The 17625-nt window shown below is 47.1% G+C and overlaps 1 protein-coding gene across 8 annotated transcripts in view; it reads right to left on the reverse strand.

Moving 5' to 3' along the window:
* RALY (RALY heterogeneous nuclear ribonucleoprotein) overlaps positions 1–17625 on the reverse strand; it is a 272388-nt gene that overhangs the window by 13845 nt on the left and 240918 nt on the right. For all 8 annotated transcript variants that reach the window (XM_034787281.1, XM_034787276.1, XM_034787279.1 and 5 more), the window contains 2 exons: positions 16232–16304; positions 64–111 (listed from right to left, as the gene is read on the reverse strand). In XM_034787281.1, coding sequence (XP_034643172.1) covers positions 64–111; positions 16232–16304 — 121 coding nt within the window. The remainder of the gene's footprint in view (positions 1–63; positions 112–16231; positions 16305–17625) is intronic.

Here is a 17625-nt window from a genome sequence, read left to right on the forward strand (position 1 = left end):
CTGTGGCTCATGGAGAAGCATACACAGAATACAGCGCTGCTGGCGTATCGCTCCTCCGCTCACCTGTCGTAGAAGTCATCTCTGTAGTAGTCATAGTCAAAGTCGTATCCACTGTAGAGACAAGAAGACGGAAAGCTCTGATTAATTAGCATTGTTACTATCACTATTGTAATTAATCTGTTCATGCTACCCAATGACCTCAAATGAAACATTTTATGTAGTTAAAAATCCCAACCTTTTAGCTTCATCATATTCTAGAGCCGTGCTTTACAAGTGTGAATGTAACCAATCATCTGTCACAGTGGGCAGGTTCTGGAGCATAGGAACACAGGACCTGCCAGATTGGATCAGACCTGGGCTCCATAAAGCCCAGTTCTTGGCTCTGACAGTGACCAACACCAGTTGCTTCATATGAAGGTTTAAGAACCCCATAATAGGCAGGCAGTTGTGGGATAATCTACCCCCATAAAGGGCTCCTCTTAATCCCTACCAGTTAGACTGGGTTAAATCCTGAAATGTGACATTTTTATCCCCTCCAGAACTGTTTGTCTGCATTCACTGTTGTAAGTCTGGGTGTTCGTGCTAACCAAATAACCACCTCGTTGAGTTATTTGCCTCAGCATCATCGTGTGGCACCGAGTTCCACAGGCTAATTATGCATTGCATGGAAAAGAATTTCCTTTCATCGGTTTCGAATTTGCCACTTTTCAGTTTCACTGAAGGTCCCATTGTTCTTGTGAGACAGGGAGAGCAGAAGTTCCCAATCTGCCTGCTCTGTCCTCTTCATTATTCTATGCACTTCTAACATGATGCCTCTGACTCATCTCCTGTCAGATAAACAATCCCAGTCTTTTCAATCTCTCTGCATATGAGCTATGAGGAACTGATTCTGCCCTCACTTACATGGGTGTAGATCAGAGGTGACGTTATTAAAGTCATTGGAGTTACCCCAGTGTAAAATTGGTGCAAGTGAGCTCTGAATCAGGTTCAGCATTCGCTGGTGGGTTGACTTCTCCCAGATCAGAAGGATCTGGGTCAGCACAGCCTGGTCTGGGAAAGAAATATGTAGGTTGTGCCGTCTGCTTATCTAGCCTCTCTTTCTCATCTCAGGTTCTCCCCAGCTGGTGCAACAGCCTCCTCCTGCACAGCCCCTCCCTTCTAGGGCTTGCTCTGAGTAACCCCCTCGTAGGAGCTCAAGCCAGTTTTTCACTGGCTTTGTGTTTATTCTCCTGCTTTGCGTCCGCTGCTCTGGGCAGACCTCCCTGCTCTTCTGCCTAAGAGATTATGTACCCTCTCCCAAGCTGCTCCTGGTGGCTCCGGCATCTCTCTCCAGGCCTGCACTTTACTGCACAGCTGCCCTTTGCCATGTTTAGCCTTAACATGGATCAATTTCAATTTCCTTCCTCAGCCGTTGTCCCTGCTATTTTAATACGTATAATGCTTATTATTGAGGACATGCAGTTCTGCTACAGCACCCTCATTACACCTGCTCCTGATACCTTTATAAATGATATTGACCTTTTCTCTGATAATCCTCCTCTTCGCTTTCTCCAGCAGTGTCTGCTGGGAGCTACAGCTCCTCAAAGACAAGACCCACTTCTAAACGCTTCTTTCCTCCCCATGTCATGGGAAATACTAGGCAGGCAGTTTTCCTTACCAGGCAGCCCATCTGCTTAGTTTCTACATAGCATGAAGTCGGTTCCCCCAGAGACAACCCCCCACCCCCACCCCCAACACACACACACAGGCAATGTCTGCACGGGGGAAGAAGGATGAAAGTGGCTGTCTGTCTATACTAGGCAGGTAGGTCAGAGTTGGGAGGGTGATCTGTACTTGGGAGGAGGGAGGCTGGGGAGCTGAATGCACTGGACAGGATGCTTGTCTGCTGTGGCATGTGCTTGCAGCACAACACCCCAGCCTGCATCCCAGCCGGAGCACTCCAGCAAGGACTCACTGCATAAGTGTTCATGCCAAAGCATCCATGCACTTTGTGCCCACCCAACTGATGCCCGAGCATTGTCTGAGTAGCGTGTACAGGTTGGGGTGGGCCTGTATGGAAAAGCAAATATGCACTTCTACACCCGCACTATGGAAAACATAAGTGCTTTAGCTAGAGATGAGTCTGGGTAAAGTGGGAGCCAATCCGAGCCGTCATCTCACGTTCAGAACCAGCCCAAGTTCTTTCAGAAGTTCAAAGCATGGTTAACTTGTTGTTTTCTTTGCAACATGGCTCTGCAATTACTGGTTCGAACCATGATCAGAAATACTCCCTGTCCTCAGTGGTTATCATCTCAGATAGACACTAGTCTATTCTCAGGGCTGAATTAAGGCATAACATTTACAGCCCTGTGTCTAAGGCCCCAGCTTCTGAAGTCACAGGATTACATCATAATTTTAGCTCCACTTAAAACAATAAGTTTCTAGCCCTCCTTGATGTGAATAAAAGCTTGAAAATGTAACCTGAGTGTATCTGATGCAATGATGTCTGCCTGAGTCTGCAGGCAGCCTGACACAACAGCACTATGAGGTGTGAACTGCTCACTACTTTGAGAGGCCCTGCCAACATGACCCTAACAAAGAACTCTGTGTGTGACAGGGGAAGAAAAGTCCTGCTGGCCCATCCCTCCTACCCAAGCAGATTTACTCCAGCTGCAAGGCAAAGTATTGGGAAGCCCCAGTTGCTAATCCTTGGGGGAGAAAAGAGGGCCCCATGGCATTGCCTCTCTGGGACAGGACTTTGGGGGGTCCTGTGTTATGGTGTCAGGAGGGACCCAGGTTACCTTTATCCGGCTCTGTCTGTCTAAGATTTCCAGCCCTCCTTCTAGACTGCAGAGGTTTGGAGAAACACCTGAACTTCTGGATGCTTATCTGAAAACCTCCTTTCAAAACATTCTGCCCCTAGTTTCAGCAAGAGTTTGTGGACTAAGTTAGTTCTAGGGCTGGTCTACACTAGCTTGACCTGGCTATGTCGCTCAAGGGTGTGAAAAATCCACACCCCAAGCGACGTAGTTAAGCCAACCTAAGTCCCTGTGTAGACAATACTAGGTCAAGAAGAATTCTTCTATCGACCTAGCTACCACCTCTCAGGGAGATGGTTTAACTACACCGATGGGAGAGCCCCTCCTGTCGGCGTACATAGTGTCCACACTGAAGCGCTACAGCAGCACCTCTGTAGCGTTTCAGTTGTAGACGAGCCCCAGTGTGAGCGAAGGGAAATAGAGGAGAGTCCAGGATCTCGTTGCCTGTAGCCTTGGTTACACTCCTGCACTCACGTGCTTCAGCATCTCTCCCTAGCATCTAATTCCCCATGTTTCTGTGTTACTCAGTCCTCCCTGCTGGGCTCATTGAGAGAGTAAATAAGTGTGAGGCTTGTGAAACAGGAAAGCAATAGGATTCGGCAGTCTGTCACACCGGAACTATATGGACACAGGCTGGTATTGTCCAAGGAGCCTAAGGGAGTTAGATACCCAACTCCTTTTAAATTCCAGTGGGATCTGTGCACTTCCTTCCTGTATTCTTCATGTATCAAGACATCCCCAGAGGAACAAGCCAGGCACTTTGGGCTAGATTCCCAGCTGATGTAAACTAGCCTAGTTCCTTTGACATCACTAGAGCTGCTCTAATTTACTCCCGGTGGGAGGATGAGTAAGGGGCAGCAGCAGCTAAAAGGATGTTTAAGACACTGTTTCTCCTGCTGGGATACCGCCCATGGTCATCAGAACCAAACTGGTGCTGTTTTCTTAGGCCTGAATTTCGATCAAGATGTGGTGGTTTGCTTGGCCAGAGAGAGAGAGAGAGAGAATGTGTGCATGTGCACCCCAGAGGTGTAAATATTACATTTCTTGCCGTTAGTACACCCTGGAGACTCAATAACATTCTCTCCACACTGCAGCTGTTTTTCACAAGACAGGGGAAAACACCCAAGAAGCGCAGAGGACTTTCAAAGCACTTCAGAGACGGTGACTGCCAGATATCCCGGCATGCTAACATCCATGGCACAGCAAGGAAAATGCAGCTGCTGAATGTACCAGGATCGTCCAGGTAAAACACAGCTGCTGCCAAATGTATCAGGTGTGTACCTGCTGTGCTGCTTATTAACACATCCACAGAGAAAGCAGTGACTATGCTGTTGACTAACAATATCACTTTAAGTAGGGAGAGGTGAACCAGGCTGGATAAAATAAAAAAATATTCCAGCAGAGGTTCATTCATCTGTGCTCGCAATGTCCTCTTGTGTCTCCACAACAACACTCTGTGCTATCACACAAGAGACCCAGCGTCTGTCTTGGGGGTACCTGGAGCACTCCTCTGTTTGGGGGGGCTGGAGGCACCATGGGGTTTGTGGTTCAGGGAAGGTTTGGGAAACAGATTGCAGTCAGTGGGGCAGTGCTCACTGGGGTTTCAGATTCTGATCTCTGAGATGGAAACTTTCATAGAATCATAGGACTGGAAGGGATCTCGAGAGGTCATCTAGTTCAGTCCCTGGCACTCATAGTAAGACTATTATCTAGACCATCCCTGACAGGTGTTTGTCTAACCTGCTCTTAAAAATCTCCAATGATGGAGATTCCACAACCTCCCCAGGCAATTTATTCCACTGCATAATCATCCTGACAGTTAGGAAGTTTTTCCTAATGTCCCCTAAACCATCCTTGCTGCAATTTAAGCCCAATATTACTTGTCCTGTCCTCAGAGGTTAAGGAGACCAATTTTTTCTCCCTCCTCCTCCTTGTAACAACTTTTTATGTACTGGAAAACTGTTAGCATGTCCCCCCTTGGTCCGCTCTTTTCCAGACTAAACAAACCCAATTTTTTTAATCTTCCCTCGTACGTCATGTTTTCTAGACCTTTAATCATTTTTGTTGCTCTTCTTTGGACTTTCTCCAATTTGTCCACATCATTCCTGAAATGTGGCGCCCAGAACTGGACACAATACTCCAGTTGAGGCCTAATCAGCGCGCAGTGGAGTAGAAGAATTACTTCTCGTGTCTTGCTTACAACACTCCTGCTAATACATCCCACAATGATGTTTGCTTTTTCTGCAACAGCATTACACTGTTGACTCATATTTAGCTTGTGATCTATTAGGACCCCCAGATCCCTTTCCGCAGTACTCCTTCCTAGGCAGTCATTTCCCATTTTGTATTTGTGCAACTGATTGTTCCTTCCTAAGTGGAGTACTTTGCATTTGTCCTTACTGAATTAGCTGTAGTGGTCCATGCTCATGGATGGGATGAATACAGATGATGGCCCACAACAAAGTACCTTACAAAGCTATGCTGTGTCCATTCAACAACTATTTACCACACCTCTAACTATGGCTAAAAACATTGGCGTGGTAAGAGGCTTTGACCTCACCCCCTCTTCAGCAGCAGAGTTTGGCATGGCTGAGAACCTGGCCCACAGATTGTGTCCTCACAGCACATGATTTATAAGTGGTTACTAACCAGTGAATTTTAACCATCTACCCCCAGTGCTGAACAGACCTGGAGGAAGTCTGTCTATTGCGCTCATATAGAAAAATCACCTATTCCAGCATCTTCCCATCCCTACCTACAAGATGATCTGTGTTCTTCTCCCTGGACACCTTTCTGTACCTGCCAGTCAAATCAGATTTCAATCACACCAACTCTTGCTGGGATCCTGTTCACAAAGTTTAGGAGACTGGTGACTCTACAGAGGGAAATGTTCCCACCATCCATAGGCTATGGAGGCAGGTGGTAGCATCTCTGCATGGCCCCATAACTACAACCCAGAGAAATCACGCTCTTTAGTCACCACAGTAATTCATTCCATGTGCATGCTCAGTGCCAGACCAGTGGCTGGGGTAGAGGAAGGGAGGAAGGGAGGTTATACTGGGAATCACAGGAGGCAGAAAGTCTGGTAAACTCAGCACCTCTTTGAATCATTCTTGCTTCTCTCCTTTCCTGCCCAGTTGATTTTTCGCTGCTCCTCTCAGATCGCTGCCAGCCTTTAGTACCTTTAGTTACTAATCACATCCTCGAAGCTCACTCTGAATTAGTGTTCCTCTAAGGCCCTGATCTTGTGGTCGGAACCAGGCAGACAGAACTAAGGGCCCTATGGGTTCCACGTATGCACAGGGGCCGCTCATGTGGATCTGATTGTAGGACTTGAGCCTATTTTGTTGATGGGCCTAATCAAGATTCCTCCCAAGGAGGGGAGCAGCTAGGGTGACTCAGTTCCAGTGCTTAAAATAACATCATAATTTCTACATATGTACTAGTGAAAGGGCAGGAGCCCTCCCTTTGTTAAATAGTTACCGTTCAGCCCCGATTTTCACTTGGGGATACTGCATAAAATACCTGTTACTCCTCTTTCTTTATTCAAAGTCCCTCCCCTGAGGGATGAGTGGTCCTGACTAATAACTTAGAACACAACACAGCGTAACTTGACAGTGCATTATTCATTGAAGGGAAATAATCTGTGTAATCCGTGGAGCCAAGGTCGGGAGCCAGGCACTACATAAACATATCTTGTCATTCTTCTCTGTAAGGAGACAATGTTCTCTCTCTTTGGTAGCTAATATTGTTACACTAGCCCATCCCAAGAGAAGTCTTTGTAAAACCCTGACTTGCCCTGTATGCAATGAGTCAGGGGCAGAATGAGCAATAGAACGCAGATGGTCTGATGTTTTAACCAATAAACTATACTGTTTCCATAGTGTTTGCCAAGTCAGTTCGTTTGTTCTTTCTTTCTTTCGTTCTTTCTTTCTTTCTTTCTTTCTTTCTTTCTTTCTTTCTTTCTTTCTTTCTTTCTCATCCATCGATCCATCATACCATTCTCATCCCTGTGGCTTTGGAGCGCCTATATGACTCATTCTCAGAATCAGAATTGTGTATTTTTGGATAATCCTTGTCTAAAACACTTATGGATCCGCCCTACCACAGCCAGCTGGAATGAAGGGGACGGGGAAGGAAGGGGAAGGGGAAGGAAGCGGATGCCTTTTCTAATGCCAAAGACAAGACATTTGTAAAGACTTATGCCTACCTTAGAATTGTCAGACCAGTAAATTGGTGTTTTAAGTGGCCTGTGCTAAATGTTGAAATATTGTTTTCAGTGATGAATGCCTCTCAGTGCCATTTTGGTTATTAGAGATGGAAGGGCAGATTTGGAAACTCTCCCATTTTGGTGGTGGAAATATTTATGAGCAAAATTTTGCACCTCATTATTTGCAGGTACAATTGATGTTTTGATATTTACATACCTGATTTGCAGGTGCAGTCAAGATCATTGACATCTATAAATAGGTGGGAGTAAAAACAGAAGCTGGATAAAGGCTGGGCTGAAAACCAGACCATTATTCTCTCGAATGCTGAGAGTCAAACTTTAGGGTGGAATGGGGAGTTGGTCTGGTCTCAACATGGGTAAATGCCATTTTCAACACCTGCCAACCACGACCCAGTGACCAATGGAAGGAAACTGGGCTAGTCCAGAGATTTTCATGTGGCTCTCCCGGTGTTTACTCTCATGGAATCCCATTTTAACCCTGTGATCAGAACTGCAGATGAAGTAGCATTCCGAGTACTAACTGCCCTTGAGTAGCCCAAACAATGGTACAAACACTGGAGATGGGAGGGACTGTGTTTGTGCCTCATAGGATCATCTGCTATCAGACATGTTGCCAATAGGTAGGTACTTAAATCCAACCCTAAAGCTGCATAGACCTCATGTGGGCTCTGTGAATTTTGCCCCAGTAGGGAGGTCTATAATGTAAATGAGGAAATAGACAGGCCTTCCTCAACTGTAACCTGGCTATGAATCTTGAACCTGGCCGTTTAACAATTGAAAGTTGGCTTAACCTGGAGTGAAGGAACCTGATCTTGTGAGCTGTTTGGCACCTTATAGCATCATGCTCTCATTAGCTCAGCAGATAAAGAATTCAATCCTTATTTGCTGATGTGCAGACATCCCCATCAGCTCATTGCTAACACGCTTAGCAGAGACTCAAAGGCATTTAGGCACCTTACTTCCATGGGAGTTAGGCACCAAATACCTTAGAAGATCTGGGCCTTTGGCACCTCTTGCGAGATGCTGAGAATGTGGGCATGGGTACCCTAACCAGCATCTCCGGAAACTGGTCTCAGTGCATCAAACATATATTTTCAATCTAACTGCAAACTGCACTGATTAAGAGTGTTGTCTTGTGCCCTAGATTGAGCTGTTTAGCTGCAAGTTGTGCACTCGGTAATTTCACAGCTCATGATTTCCTTTATGTTCAGGGATAATTGTTGCAATTTTCCAATCAGTAGGTAACAAAGAGGGCTATATAGCCTTTAAAAAGTAATACGTACACTATTTAAGAGAGAGAGCCAGCACCATTCTGGAATGCTATGATAGGCATAGTCTCAGGTCCTATTCCTTTTTTCAGCTTTAAATCACTAAATAACTTATTTATTATTTATGATCCACACAGGTTCATGACTAGCAAGTTAAAAGGGACTGAGGAGAGAATCTTTTTAGCCTTGTGGGTTCATTTTGCACCTGCAAAACTCGTGATGCCTTTTTTGAGAATGTAACTGACCTGCAGGTGTGACCCTGAGCGGTTGCACATTTAGTGACCCATCTGAGGGCACATCGCAGGCAGTGAAAAGTGGCATGCTGTGCTGATTTACTCCCTGTATTAACTGTTGTAGTGTCAGAATTATTCCAGTAGGAGAGAAAGTATCAGATACTTGGGCAGTCTTGAGTTGATTTTGCTGCTGAGCTCCATTAGTTCTACCCATATGGCATGAAAGTCCCTTCTCCTACATAAAGACTAAGGCCTTGTCTACAGTAGTGGTGTAATTTTGTCTAAGTTAGGCTAGTTAAGTTACGTAACTTAAGTCAACGTAACATCGACTTAACACGGTGTCTACACCATGCTATGTCAACGGGAGATGCTCTCCCATCAACATAGCTTCCGCCTCTCGTTGAGGTGGATTAATTTAAATTGACGGGAGAGCACTCCTCCATTGACTTATCATGTCTTCACCAGACCCACTAAATCGATGCCTGCTACATCGACAGCAGTGGTGCCCATTTAGCCCGTAGTGAAGACACGCCCCAACTAACTGGACGCTGTGGGAGAAGTATGGGAAGGTGAGGGAAGTGGAGTCCACCCCTTTATACAGCCAGCAAGGCAGTTACTCCTATTTATGGGCTGGAATACTGGCCTCAGTCCCTTCTTGCCATGTGCATATGGTGTTTGGGGCCAAGGGAGTTGCATAAACACAGATCCCGAGGTCCATCCCCACTCTGTGTAACCGCCCTCCACGATCGGCTGTGTGGAGCTTGGACGGAGAGCTTTCCTATGTCTGCATGGGTGTGTAGGCACCTCCGAGAGGCTACTTGGCCGGCAGCTCCCAGGCACAGCCCTGGAGGGGAGGAGGACTGTAGCAGTTTGGAGGGCCTTGCACTGGGTGAATTTCATGGGGGATGTGCACTATTCCAGAGCGGACCAATCTAACAGGAGGATGTTTCCTCTTGTGCTTAGATTGGAAGTGAAAATGAGAGCGGTGGGTTGGAGCCTAGTCTCCATTTGTGTACCTCACAAATTGTCAGAGCTGGTGAATTCTAGGACTGACTCCGCGATTCCCTGAAGTTCTTTGCACTCGACCTCTTTCGCTCACTTATGATCTCACCATCTTGGTTTGTCTGCCTCTCCAGTTTTGTCTGCTGCTTCACAATGCAGAGATGTAGTTGCCATTGACAATTCCACTGTTTTCCAATGGATAGCGCTAAGGTGCAGTTACGGTTTTCGGTTTATTTTTTAAGCTCATAAATAGGTTGTCACATTTTGGGCTACTTTTGAGACACTCAAAGATGTTTTCAGTGCCAAGATTTGCTTCTACACTGTAACAACTACATTAGTTAAGCAGAAATAAAATCTCCCAACAATTCCATTAACACATCATTCCCCAAGATACAAGCCAGAGCAACCTCTGGGAATGGGACAGGATGATTTCCTGGGAAAGGTCAGGGACAGGGCTAGCTGATTTCATTAGCTGCTGATATTCTGTTCCGCTCCTGGTCACATACACCACCATTGGTCCATTTCTCAGTGTGCAGTGGCAAGCAACAAACTCGCAGAGACACAAGGATTGGGAGTGACAGGATGAAGGCACAAAAATGCCCCGGGTCAATTTTATTTGGATAATCAATGTGTATGTTCAAAAACGCTTACAGTAAGAAGAAACATTTGAGGTTTGTTATGTGACAAACCGGAAGATTGGGCCATATTTTTTGACACTCATTTTCCAATGAGATTCCTTGACTTTGCGTGCAATAGTTGTGAGCATACCTGTCTTTGCGCACACGCATTCAGTAACAGTGACCTCCCTGTTCACACCTCTATCAGATTTCTGAGCACAGTGAAGGCATTTTCCAAGTTCAAACGGATTCAGTTCTTGCAGGCATAGGTAATGAGACCATTTGAAAATCTAAAGCGATATGGGGCCAGATCCTTAGCTGGTGTAAATAGGCATAGTTTCACTGACTTCATTGAAAGCTACAATAATTTGCACCAGCTGGTTCTTGGTGGGAGGAATAGGAGGGGGAGAGAAAATACATGATGGTATGTGGTGGTATAAAATGTGCATTGACATGAGCTTTGGATGTATGCTTTAGCCATAAGTGGTGAAGTCACATCCCACTAGAGTGTGTCTATCTCATTGATCTGTCTATCACTGTGGTATCTGAATGTGGCCACAGCATCTGAGTTACCACACATGGTCCTTGATGTTACAAATTAGAACCAAAACTTCTTCAAAACATCTAAAAATGTTTAAATTAGTATTTCTTTAGATTAGGGGCTGTGATTTCAGGATCTGAAATCTTATAACTTATCGGGGTAGAGATGATGACAGAACAAGGAGTAATGGTCTCAAGTTGCAGTGGGGGAGGTTTAGGTTGGATATTAGGAAAAACTTTTTCACTAGGAGGGTGGTGAAGCACTAGGGAGGTGGTGGAATCTCCTTCCTTAGAGGTTTTTAAGGTCAGGCTTGACAAAGCCCTGGCTGGGATGATTTAGTTGGGGATTGGTCCTGCTTTGAGCAGGGGGTTGAACTAGATGACCTCCTGAGGTCCCTTCCAACCCTGATATTCTATGATTCTATGATGACAGCTAAATACCACTGAAAAGGTGGGATTCAGTGCTCTCCAGTACGACGTCATAAATGTTTCAAGCCTTGAAAGCAAAGTTTAAATCTGTCATTGGTCTGCTAACCCTGGAATTCACACCAGTATAATTTTTACTTGATCCTAATTTGGGGGGAAGCAAATGTTTTTGTATTATCTTTCCTCTCTCTCTCTCTCTCTCTTTTTCTCTCTCTAAATGGCAGCTGTTTGGAAGATGCTCAGAAAGTTGCAGTGGAAATGGGTTAGTGCAGGTAAGGAGTAAATGATGCACAATAAATGCACTTTATTCCATGCTTGCATCAAATGAGTCAAATGATATCATGGACCACATGTGTGATATGTATACCTTAAATAAAAAGCTCTCGATCCTCTGTGTCTACTGTACAGCCCCATATGCAGAGAGGTCCCAATTTTCCCTGACTTGCATTAAACGCAAACCCAGAAGGCCAAATTCTAATTATAGCCCATGATGGCTTAAATCTGGAATAACTCCTTTTGAGTAATTTGCAAAAACAAGCACAAATGAGATCTGGCTCCTATAATTCAATGGGGGAGTGTAATCTGGGCAGGATTTGGCTTAGGGACCAGGGTACATCCACACAAGCCCCTTACAGAGCTCATCTAGCAGGGTTAGGGAGAAAGTGAATTGAGAGGAAGATACTGCCCAGGATTGGGAATAGGGAGGAAGAATCCATTTGGAGGAAGCTAGGAAAGGAACATTTAGTTGTCCAGAGGACAGCATCTGTAGGAGACTGATCAATTTTTGGGATGCAGGCAGGAATTCCTGAAGTTTTGGTTAGCGTGGTCCCCATGTAGGGACATGTTACCAAAAGGGAGGTGCCTCCCATTTCTGGACACAATTTGTGCCACTATTGAACTGCCGGGGTGAGTACGAGCACATGTGCCTCCACCTACTGCACCTGACTGTGGACACAAAGAGAGTAATCAGAGGTGCGAGCACTCAGATTTGAACCCCGGCTTGAAACTTGGATTTCTGAAAGCTTGGCCCATAACATCCACTTCAGAGACATGTCACCATTTCCCTGGGGAGGGAAGCAACAAAGACGGCTGGAGGTAACAATAACAAAGGAGCTGCAATCCAGCTAGGGTCACCAGATATCCCGATAAAATTGGGACTGTCCTGATATTTAACCCTTTGTCCCACATCCCGATCAATGTACGATTGGGACGCCATTTGTCCCAATATTCAGATAAGGAGGTGAGCAGGAGGGAGGCGCTGACCCCAGGGGTACTCCGGAGCTGGAGCATTCACAGGGAAAAATTTCAGCCAAGCTCCCCCCTCCTCACCTCCTTATTCCCTCCTCCCCCTTCTCGCCACCTAACAGCTGTTTGGCGGCACTTAGCACTTTCCGGGAGGAAAGGGTATGCAGTACTCTCAGGGGAGGAGGTGGAGAAGAGACAGGGCAGGGGCGGGGACTTGGGGGAAGCGGGTGGAATGGGGGCGGGGCGAGGGTGGTTCAGGGGTGGGGGGGGGGGGGGGAAGGCCCCTCCCGGGCGGAGGGGAAGTCGGCACCATAGGGGTGAGTGGTGGGCGGGGGTGTGACGAGGCAAGCAGTGGGCGGGCGAGCAAGCAGGCCGTGAAGCGAGCGGTGGGTGGGGGACTGAGGAGGGATGCAGCAAGCCAGCAGCAGGCTGGGGGATGAGGAAGGGCACAGGGGGAAGGGGAGTAGGGAGGGGGCGGGACCTTGGGCAGAGTGGGGGCAGAGCCTGGGAGGAGCGGGGGTGGACTGTGGGTGGGGCTAATGGTACCCCAATGTGTCCTGATATTTTAGTGTGGTGATCTGGTCACCCTAACCCAGACCATACTTAAATACACAGTGTCAATGGCAAAACTCCCATGGACTTCAATGGGGCCAGGATTTTACCTTAGAGTAACCAGCATCTCCAAACACCAGGAGAGAAAAATCTCATTGGGCCCTTTCCCCATCCGCTTGGTGACAGGAGAAGCAGTCTGTTTCCCTCTGAGCTGCCTGTTAGCAAACTGGCTCCGATCATCCCCCCTGTTCTGTTTCCCTCTTAGACGTTCCTCTTAATTTTGGTCTGTTCATTATTTCAGGGTATTTCTTATGGTCCTAAATCAGAGGCTCCAGGCTCAGAAGAAAGCCATTGCCCACCACTGTTTCATGTAATTAAAAATAATAAATAAACTCCTGCCCTACTTCAACAGCCGCCAAGTAATAAAACTCAAATCCCCAAAGCAGCATCATTCTGTCGTCCTCTCTCCCAACAATTACAGAGCAGTGGGATGCCCGCCAGGGAAACATCAATAAAATGCAGCTACAGGAAGAAAAAGAAGCCAGTTTACACTGGGTTAAATTCCTGCTAGGGCAGAGAAGCAGCAGAAGTCCCACATATTGCATTTAGTTCACCATAACCAGAGAGTTATGCTTTCTTACTTATTTTTCCATTTCTCCTTTTCTTTGTTCTTCTCTTTTGCTCCGTCTCCTTGTTCCATCCTCTCCCTGTATCTGCATTTCCTTTCTTTCCATTTTCTCTCCAGCACTTGCATTTTCCCTTTCATGTACCTCTTGTTTTCCCTTCCTCACCCCCCACTTTTTTTTCCCATGAGAAAAAACACTATTCTCTCCTAGTATCAGAAGGGTAGCCGTGTTAGTCTGGATCTGTAAAAAGCGACAAAGAGTCCTGTGGCACCTTATAGACTAACAGAAGTATTGGAGCATAAGCTTTTGTGGGTGAATACCCACTTCGTCAAAGAAATAATGATGGGGAGACGAAGTGGGTATTCACCCACGAAAGCTTATGCTCCAATACTTCTGTTAGTCTATAAGGTGCCACAGGACTCTTTGTCACTTTTTATTCTCTCCTAGTTTCCCTGTCTAAAAAAAATCCCACCACCACCACGTCTCCTTCCCTTTTTATCTGCAGGTGTTACCAACACTAAGTGGTCAAAAATCATGAGTCAAACCCCATAAAATCATAACTGGCATAAAAATCATGAGATTTCATAAAAACCCAACACATTTTGGGGTTCCTTTTATTAGCCTTCTGGTTTTTAAGTATTCCCTTGGGTCACATTTTAAAGTTTTTTCTTTGCAACCAAAAACCTACTGTATTTTTGAATGAAAGCTGAGTTTCTCTCCTATTCACATGACTCAAGGGGCAGGGGTTTAAGAAAACAATCAATAGTAATGAGATTCATGATAGAATCTGAAGAGCTGGCAACACTGTCTCATTCCAATTCACCCTGCACTCCTTCACGTGCCCCAGGCCCTGCCCCATGTCCCATGGCTCCTCCCATTGTCCTGTTCTCTAGCCTCCTTGTCTTTCCATTGCTCCATGCTCACTCCTCGTTCGCTCTCCTTGCATTTTTCCTTCCTTCCCCCGGCTCCTCCGTTCTGCCCTCTCATTTCCCATTCTCTCCTGCTTCCCCATGTGTCAGGGTGCCCGGCACTGTTTCCTCAGCCCTCTCACTCTCTTCTCTTTCCCCACTGTATCTCCTTTCCTCCCTCTCCCCATCATTATTTCTTTCACCCTCTCCCCAAGGTCTTCCCTACCAAATCTCCCTTGGTACTCCCCACCCTTGTCCCCCTACACCTGCTTCCCCACCCTTCAAAGTCCCCCTGCCGTACAGTCTCCCACTCTGAAGTCCTCCCTGTCCCTCCATTTCCCCCTCATCTCCCCTCTCCAAAATCCCCCCAACAAAGCCCCCTCCACTGTTTAAGGCCTTCCTGTCCACCCACCACCCCTGACTCTCATTCTTCCTTCTCCTCATCTGGAGAGAAGAAGAGGTGGAGGACATGTGGCCGGGCGACTGGCTGGCAGTGGGTTCTCACCCACTCTTAGCTGCCAGGGGATGGGGGTTGGGCAGGGGGACAGAGTGGCCCCTAGAGGCAGGGTGCTGCACTGCATCTGCCTCCTTCCTGCCTGCACCTGTTTGGCTTGACAGAGCTGAGCCTGGGATATTCAGAGTGGCTGAAGGGAGCCTGACACCCAAATGCCATTAAAGTGAGTGAAAGCCGGGCTGCTCCTAACTCCCTTGGACCAGTCTGTCTATGTTTTTTAAAACTGGCCCACCCACCTGGAGAAGCGCTCCCTCCTCCTGCCGCCGTGGCTTTCAGCCGCTGCTGGCATAGTCCATGTGCAAACTGCTGCTCTAGCAGTGAAAGGCTTTGTACCCCACTTGGGCCATCCAGTGCTCTCTGACCTGATGATTCAGGGAGAGGAACACCTCGGTGGACTGTCTAGAGAGCGGAAATGTCCCCCCCCCCCCCCCATGTCTCCATGCCCTTATCAGGAATGATTACCATGTCCCCCCCGCCCGCCCTTTTTAATGCAGGCCCCACAGCACTTGATGCATCTCTGGCTGCTGGCAGGCACTGTCACAAAGACTGCACCAGATGCCTGATCTGGGCAAAGATGAAAGACCTAGGATAACCACTCGGCAGAACAATGGTTTGTTTCCCTTTCATCTCCAGATGGGGCTTTTCAAGGTGTGGAAGCAGGGCTGAAAAGCAGCCGCTAAAAAGAACAGGGAGATTTGCTTAAAGCAATTATGCGACTTGAAAGTAAGTTGCCGGGGGAGGCCGTGGAGGGAAGGTTCATTAACATGAGAGCTGGGTATCAAAAGCGAGCAAAGCTTTATGGATCCAGCAGTGCGGGATGGAAACCTTTGAATTTGCCAGCTGTTTTCTTTTGACTTGCGCTGTGTCAAAGCTGAATAGATCATTTATTCCCTCCCTCTGGGGGCCCAGTGAAGACTCCCATAAAGCCGTTGCTTCCCCCTTGTATCATCTGGCCAAACCTGGGCTATGCCAGCAAGCATCCTCGGCCCACCATCCTTTGTGTTCGCTGTAGCCTACCGTGGAGGTTGGGCTGCTTCGGGTACAAGCCTGGGGTTCAGAGTAGCCCAGCTCCATGGTGGACTGCAGCAGGAAGAACTGAATGGGTAGTGGGCAGCATTAGGCCTGGCCCTGAGATTTATGATACAGGCTGAGAGGGGAAGCTCTCAGTCCAGTCAGAGGAGTGTGACATATCAGCCCTGGTTGGGATCCCCTGCTGAAAAGCCAGCCCCCCTGCTGTCTCACTCTAGGGAGGTGACATCCTGAAGACCTACCTATACAAGGCGGAGGTTGCTCTCTTCAGCCCTTTGGGTCTGTTGGGTTTAGGTTCTCCAGCCATGTTGATATCTGCAATGAATCAAACCCCTGAATTAATGTCAGCATATAAAACTCATCTCATGCAGCGCTGGCTCTCTGAGTACATGCAGCCGTCTGGTTGACACAGATGCAATCCCCACATCATATGGTTCAATTACCTGCCCATACAGACTCCTAGCAGGGAGCTGTGTATTGTGCTAATCAAACAGTTTTGCTAAGCTTCTGTGGCCTCTCCTAGCACTTTGAGACTCCTGCTGGGCTTTGTCCACATGTCCAAAGCAGCGCTCTCTCCACAAGCCTCTTTCCCCTTACCTAAGGCAGCTGGCAAACAATCAGCTTCTAATCAGAGAACCCACTGCACACATGCTAATGCAGGCACCTAAAGCCTCTTGCAGCTCATGCCTTTCTAGGATTGGCTTCCAAGGAGAATTCAGTGCTCTCTTTACGAAACATGGCGAATGTGTAAGCCCCTCGTCACTGCTGGTTGATAGATGCAATTTATTTCTCTTCCTCCAAGTATAAAATTAATACTAAATATAGGACACAAAGGAAAGGTCTGAAGTCCCCTTTGAGGTCTCCTCTGATTGGTCTGTTCTAAAAGCTGCACAGGGTGCAGAAGCATGTCTGCAGTCACCCCAATTGATCTCAGAAGCAGGTTTCATTCCAGCGACGGTGAGAATGAAATTTTCTGATTGGCCGAGGAAATCTCTGTCCTGAACCTCCATGCTGAATGAGCGCATTGGACGTGAGAATAGAGAGATATGGCCAATTTCATGATGCCTGCGCAAAGCCTGAGCAAACTAACTCTGGGCATGGACACAAAACTGCACAGAAACAATCCATCAGAGAGGTGACATATTGCACTGTCCTACTTTCCCAGCTTGGGAGTGAGCAATTCTCTTCTGCCTGGCAGAGCTTCCCAAGACCCCCACAATTCTTTATGATTTGTACCCACCAGAACCAGTGTGCTGCCAGTCAGTCTCCTCCTTTGAATCCAAGGAATGCAGCCAGAAAGCAGGGTGATAGGTGCTTGATCAATGTGCTCATGCTTGGAGGGGGGAGGGGACGGAGGGAGGGAGCACATACAGCATGTGTAGCATTCCCAGGAGAGTGGTGCTAAGTTTGCTGGGTTTGATTCACACTGGGGCTCTAGTATTATTATTATTATTATTATTGCTTATCTTTATTACCATCGCTGCCGGGAAACCCCGTCCTGGGCCAGCACCCAATTGTGCTAGGCGCTGTACAAACACAGGTCTGTACCCCAAAGATTTTACAATTTGTGTACAAGACAAGATGGTGGAAGTGAAATTGGCTAAGAGGCGCCTACCCTGAACAATTCCTCCTCTAA

This window comes from Trachemys scripta, chromosome 12 (genome assembly GCF_013100865.1).
Source record: "Trachemys scripta elegans isolate TJP31775 chromosome 12, CAS_Tse_1.0, whole genome shotgun sequence".
NCBI lineage: Eukaryota > Metazoa > Chordata > Testudines > Emydidae > Trachemys > Trachemys scripta.